The following is a 7,171-nucleotide window of genomic DNA, read 5'->3' on the forward strand; positions in this document are numbered from 1 at the left end:
CCCCGTCGAGATTAGTAGTGAGCTACGGCTCGAGAGTCTCTACATCAACAACATATTTTTTTTCTTCTAATTTATTTTTCACCAAATGGGTCGCTTCGCAATCTTTTCGGTATGGACCAAATAAAATTTAGATCACAAGCTTTAACCGTCTTTAATTGCTATCTTTTAGATAACAATGATTTTTTTAGAGGGACCAATCGGTTCAATTTCAAAACCGAGAATGGCCTAAGAGATTATTGTACCACTTCCTAGCTAAATTAAATTAATTTAACCATTTTTTTGTCAGTAACTCGTTCACATTGACTCATTTGTCAAGGGACAAAACTCAAACTTGTAGCAGGCAACTTAAGAAACGAAAGGATCTCTTTTTAACTCTCCCTTACAGATGATGAAGTTGTCCCCAACGACAAAACTGGCCAGCTTCATCCCCATGGAATCTCTCTTTGAATTTTTCTCTTTCATTTATATTTAAATGAAATAAAACTCAATGAAAATTAGGGTTTAATTTGTCAACGAAGACCACCCACGTTTTTTGTTTGTTATATATTCTCATCATTTTCATCCTCTTCAAGTAAGAGATCAGAGTTCGCCATTTTTAACCACCTTTGTGACTGTCTTTTCCGCCTCTGAGTTCATCGGAAAATGGGACGGCAACCATGTTGCGATAAGGTTGGTTTAAAGCGCGGGCCGTGGACGATCGAGGAAGATCATAAGTTGATGAACTTTATACTCAACCAAGGTATACGTTGCTGGCGAACTGTCCCCCAGCTTGCAGGTAACTTCTGGTGTGGATGATGGCATAACGGATGTTATTGTGATTATTACAAGTTTCGTTTAATGGTGTTGGCATTGGTTGCAGGGTTGTTGCGATGTGGTAAAAGTTGCAGATTAAGATGGATTAATTATCTGAGACCAGACCTTAAGAGAGAGGCGTTTACCGAATCCGAGGAGGATCAGATTATTCAACTCCATTCGTGTCTCGGGAATAGGTAAACATCGATATCTTTATCATTCGTGACATGACCGGTTTATATTGCTGCCGGCCGGCCTATTCTAACACGGAAGATGATCGTTTTCAAGGTGGTCGAAGATCGCGTCGTATTTTCCGGGCCGAACCGATAACGAGATCAAGAATCATTGGAATACTAAGATCAAGAAGAAGTTAAAGCTCCTAGGGTTAAACCCCGTGACACACAAGCCTATCAAGAAAACCGAAGGGGATTCGTCAAGTAAGCCGGACGATGACGACCGACGGGGCGTGACCGGAGTTTCTCCGAGAAAGGACGATGAGAAACCGGAGGAGATCAAATTGAATTTCGAAGAAACGAATGATCTATTCAACGACTACCAAATGTTATGTGATAGCTTTGATTTAGACTCATGGTTGAACCAAGAACCCAACAAATCTTCAATTGGGGAAACCAATTCCACCATTAATCAATGGGTTGATAGAGTGGATTCATTTCTCTCACGGGACAGCTTTATTCATTAGACTTCAAATTTCCCTAAAATCACATCCATTGATCAAAGAGTTCTATAAGTTTGTCTCCTTTTGTAACTGTAAATTTCATCGTTATGAAAGTTTCCAAGGTCTAGTTAAATTGTTATCTCGAATCCCGAACTAGTTGAATTTGAGAATTATAATATCTGATTCGAATAATTCACACGTTTAATTAAACTCAAACTCATCGAAGAATTGGACATATGCCTCTTGGATGTCTTCTAACATTTTGTCGTCTTTTTTAAGTTTTTAGATAGAGGTGAATAAAATTCGACTTGATTTGAAAATGTCAATTATTTTTATTCGATTCGACTCAAAAAAATTATAAATAAAGTTTGAATTATAAAAAAGGATTTGAATAACTCAATTTTTTTAGTAATTAATGGATTAATTTTCAATTAAACTCTTTAAGATATAATATATCATATATGAAAAATATAATGAAATATATATGTATATCATATATGGTTATAGAAAGTTTTTAAAATTGGAATCAATTAGTACCATAACATTATAAATATTTATAATTAAATTTAAACAAAAACTCAAACAACTCGACTCGACTCATATTTCATGAATTTGATTCGAAAAATTTCAAATAAGTTTGAGTTATAAAATAGGATTAGATAACTCAACTAACTCGAATTTTTTTTACTCGATTCGATTCGATTCATACTTATTTTATAGAAAAATCACATACGATTAATGATTTGGACTTTATTTTATTTAACATCAACCGACTAATGAAAACTTGTAACGATGTCAATGATAATGGACTAAAGTATAATAATAATATAGGAGCATTAAATTTTCTCAAAATAAATTGTATGGACTAAATCCCAATGTAAATACACTAAAAGGGACGAAAATCATAATTTTACCTTTTCTTGGCCTGTAAATGTACGGAATTCATTGAATTGTTTAGATAAACTAGATAAGGCCGTGCTTAACAATTAATCAGAATTGTTTATTTATTCGCATTGGTAATGCATCTCTAACATTTTCCAGGCAAAGCAATCTTCATTTATAAATTCATAATTTAAACACAAACCAAGATACGTCATAATAAAGAAATTGTAATTTAACCCTAGAAATATCAGAGATGTGAACACTCAATGTCAAATGACTGAGAGTTATATTTAAATAAATATTGTCTTGTACTTACTTAGATTAATCAATATATTTTTTTCATAATTTAACCCCAGAAATGTGATGGATGCGAAAGTTTTCGGGTCGTTAAGTTCGAGATACATGTTTGTTACCTAGAATTTAATGTCTATATATATTTTTGATTAAACTGAAGTAAGTACAAAATAATATATGTTCAAAGATAATTGATTATCATGTATGAAATTGACACCAAAACTAATTATAATGACATATTTGACTAAATTAATTAAGTGGATTTAATATAATCCTAATTATCAATATACATCAAAATTATTCACTACAAAACTCGAGACTCAAATTTAAAACTTCAACACTTAATTGATATTATTATTTATATTTAAAGATGGATATCAGATTTTATGTTAAAATATACATTTTCAAAAATATTATATTGAAAATTTAAAAAGATACCAACTTTTAAAAAATTTGATCCTCAACACCCTTCCATCAATATCTGTATATGTCAAAGAAAACTTAACTTTCAATGATTAAAGATGACTTTAACCTTAAAATTTAAAAAAAAATGTTTTTTTTAACAATGAATTTACTAGTCAAACAAGATAAGCTGTTCCAATACGTTAAAGCTTCAACACACCTACCAAGATTAAGAAATTCAATCCAAAAACAAAATAAAAACCAAACACGGTTAGTTTTGTAATAACTAGTGTAGGCATGTTGTCACCATTGTACGATCTTAATTAATCGTCATCAGTTGCAGAATTTGATGATAAAATTTGAGGGACCAACTTAAAATTTTACAAATTTTATAGATTTAAATTAATTTGTTTAAATTTTTTGAAGGATTTAGTTTGCATTTTTCAAAAAATATAAGGCTTAATGATTTTTTTTTAAAAATTATGGGAGGTATTTAATTAAGAACATTCAAAAGAATTTAAAATTTAATTTGAATTTCTAAAATTTTTAGGGCCAAATTAATTTTTTTTAAACTTTAAAAGTCTAAATTATATATATATTTTTTAAAATTTTGGGAGACCTCCACTAGTCACTCTTATATTCTGTCACTGATTGTCATCGGTATAAAAAGATTTAGATAATTAAGTAGTGGGTTTTGTTGCTTTAATATTATTTTATTAGTGAGTTTAACTTGTAAGAATTATTTTATTGGCTATATATCTTCTTTGTGGTCCTTAACTAATCACTCACAATAAATTAGACAAAAGTCCAAGTGGTCGGATTCTTTAATTAAATCAAATATTATTTTAAGATTGAAGCCTTTTTCATAAGCTTCGTAATTTATAGAAACGAATAAATAAATAATATATGCATAATTAATCTTCTGAATTACTTTTATGTCAAAATTAGATACTCATTCTAACTCAAAATTATGTCTTTTTACAACTAATTATTTTAGGGTAAACTATCTTAGTAGTTAATAAATTTTATTGGGTTAATTCTATTATAATCATCAAACAATTAGATCACTAAACTATTAATGCTATCAATCAAGCTACCAGTCGTTAATAGAATTGTTGAGGTGATATTTAAAAATTTAGTATAATTTCATATTTAATCCTCATTATTTATATATTTTATTAGTTAGGTTCTAATTTTAAGTTAATTAAATAAATTACGACTAAATTGATAGAATGCGTAAGAGCAATTACACAAAATTTTAACTATCACATCAATAATTCTTTTTTTTTTGGAAGGGGTAGTTTGTATGATATTAAATAGATAAATAATCATACAAAACCGAGTGAAGCCATTGACATAATTAAAAAACTCTCTAAATCTAAATAGAGGAAAAAGAGTGCACCATGGCAAATGAAAACAAAGCCAAACATACACTAACCATACAATACCAAGACGAATCAACCATATATCAATAATTCTGTTAATTGTTAATGAATGGCGGCTTGATTGATAGCATTTTAATAGTTGAGGAGTCTAATTAAAAAAATTAGTTTGATGGTCAAAACAGTATCAACTCAAATCTAAATGACTATTCCGATAGTTTACCCATATAATATCATATTATAATTAGAATTGATATAAGTATATGATATTATACATAACCCAATCCAAACACCCTAATTATAGAACACTAATATTTTATAAATTTTATAAAAGATATAGACCCAATATTAAAAAAAAAATTATGTTAGTCAAAATAATTATTTGCACGCTAGACAAATTATATTTAGGGAATCTCTCTTTATTTATAATTAACAAATATAAAAAGTTTAATAATTTCCAAATATACTTTTTTAAAATTTGTCAATTTAATATACTTTTTCCTAACTATTGACTCTGTCTTTATTTATTTGTTTGTGAAATTCATGCAACATTTGTTAAGTTTAATAGTTATCGCAAGTTGATATTATTCTTTATTGGGTTTCATATGGTAAATTAATCAATCACTTTTTAATTTTTTATCAAAATATACAAATTAATCATTAAAGAATAAAATCATATAAAAATTAAAATTTCAACTAAACAATTCAAAAAAAATAATAAATACAAACAAACTTAACTATCGACGGTAGAAGATAAGCAATAAAAATAAATAAAATTTAGATCAATTAAATTTCAACCCAAAATACGACACAACAATGAAAAAGAAAAAGCCATTTTCCAACTAAAGGGGATTGTCGGTAGGTATTAACATTAATCCAACATCAAAAAATCCTCTACGATGGAGGAAATACACATAATTTTATGTTAGGGGACAAACTTCTAAAATTTTAGGAAGAGATAACTTATAAAATTTCAGAGAAATGATAACAGATTTTCAATAGAAAACACATAAAAAAATTTAAAATATATGATAATTTTAAATTTTCAGAAAGACGACTGTTCCCACCATCCTCTCGATCCATCACTATCTCTATCGTAACCAGGTGGATACCCCAACAGCACAACATTCCTACCAAATCCTTCATGAAATGCTGCAAGAGCAAAATACACAATTCAATGAAGAAGAGAAAGAGACACTCTTTCAAAGCTCAAATTTGATCAAGAAATGGATGTAGCATCCTCTAAATGCTTGGAAGCTAGGATTCCGTCGTGTGGAGTTGAAAACAGATATTATGGAAGCTACAAAATTTTGGCACTGTAATTCCGAGGCGTTATTGGGGAGTGTTTTGGTGGATGCTATCCATGAGCTTTGAGATCGCGATTAGATTACAGAGTGTCGGTGTGTTTGCCGGGAAAAAATGCTGCTGCAGATTATTTAGCTAGATTGAGCGGTGGAAAAGCTATTAGAGTTATCGAGTTTCTGGAGCCACAAGGGAGATGCATGATATTCTGCAGAAAGACCTGCTAACGTCTAGTTTTTTTATTCTATTACTTACTGTTTTAGCCAAAAAAATCACATTTATTGATAAGTTAAAACAATACTATTTAGACTAAAGTATATAAATGGTATCTTAATGTTACTTTGTTGAGTTCATTGACTATAAAATAGTCTCTCAACAATATGGTATTACGTTATTGGGTCCTTCGACTATTAAAAGTTATAAAATGATCACATGGCTATACATATGTTCCAAACTTGTCCATTTTCATTAAAATTTTGGCGATTGTCTTAGCTGAAAGTTAATCTGTTGACTGAGATATGACAAAATCTGATCCTAGAACCATTTGAGTTGTATTTTGTGTATCAACTCTTAATTTATATTATGTCGTTGAGTCAGTGGTTGAAACATTATGTCTCGAGTCAGTTATTAAAAGCAATGGCAATGCCAGTAAACATCATAAAAATATAATTTTATCATATCCTAATCAATAGGTTAACGTCCAACTCAGACGATTGTCAATCTTTTAATATAAAAGTACAAGTTTAGAACATATTGTCAGAACGATCCTTAAGTTTTTTTAGGGCTATGACAGGGAACGATCCAACTTAATTTTAGAAAATATTGGGTTTTAAAGTAAATAAATAAATATGGAGTCGCAATCGAGCTTTGAATTAGGTAGGTAGAATATCTAAAAATATCCTTTAAAATAATTTTAAGAAAAATAATTTCAAAAGGTAAAAAGGGATATGTGTTTAACCAGAAACTCATTTTGAAAAGAGTTCGGGAGTCGATTACACGTGGGGAATGATGAGCACCCCACAACGCCCAAAATTAGTACCTAAACGATTATACGTCAACTAAATATTGAAATTTAAAAATTCGAATATACATTTAAATTATGACCCTATTAGAATTTTTTTCGAAAAGGGAATTATTTCGTACGAACAATCCTCTAGAACACACTCCTTGTCAGTTAAGGTGTGTTTTTATGAATTCTCCATACAAAAGATCATTACCATGTTTTTCTTAAATTATTTATTTAATATATATATATATATATAAAATAAAATAAAAAATCACTTGATTATATAAAAAATATGTTATTTTGCATGGTTAATTCTTGAAAACACATTCCTTATTAGTCAAGACACATTTACATAAATTTCTCATACGAAATAATATTCATTTAATTTTTCGAGAGAGAATATATATGTTTAATATATAAAAATCATTCGAATAT

At 29.1% G+C, this 7,171-nt stretch overlaps 1 protein-coding gene across 1 annotated transcript; it reads left to right on the top strand.

Annotated features, from left to right (window-relative positions):
• The first annotated feature begins 581 nt into the window (after positions 1–581).
• Positions 582–1,517, top strand: LOC120136541 (transcription factor MYB20-like). Its single transcript, XM_039152540.1, has 4 exons — positions 582–775; positions 860–989; positions 1,081–1,394; positions 1,443–1,517. The coding sequence occupies exons 1-4, from the start codon at positions 643–645 to the stop codon at positions 1,490–1,492; spliced, it is 627 nt and encodes a 208-aa protein (XP_039008471.1). The 5' UTR covers positions 582–642; the 3' UTR covers positions 1,493–1,517.
• The last annotated feature ends 5,654 nt before the right edge of the window (positions 1,518–7,171 follow it).

This window comes from Hibiscus syriacus, unplaced genomic scaffold, assembly GCF_006381635.1.
Source record: "Hibiscus syriacus cultivar Baekdansim isolate YM2019G1 unplaced genomic scaffold, ASM638163v2 tig00110633_pilon, whole genome shotgun sequence".
Taxonomy (NCBI): domain Eukaryota; kingdom Viridiplantae; phylum Streptophyta; class Magnoliopsida; order Malvales; family Malvaceae; genus Hibiscus; species Hibiscus syriacus.

Coding starts and splice junctions, on each gene's coding strand:
- LOC120136541 (XM_039152540.1), top strand. CDS start 643: ATGGGACGGCAACCATGTTGCGATAAGGTTGGTTTAAAGCGCGGGCCG. Junction 776..859: donor AACTGTCCCCCAGCTTGCAG/GTAACTTCTGGT, acceptor CATTGGTTGCAG/GGTTGTTGCGATGTGGTAAA. Junction 1,395..1,442: donor AGACTCATGGTTGAACCAAG/AACCCAACAAAT, acceptor CCATTAATCAAT/GGGTTGATAGAGTGGATTCA.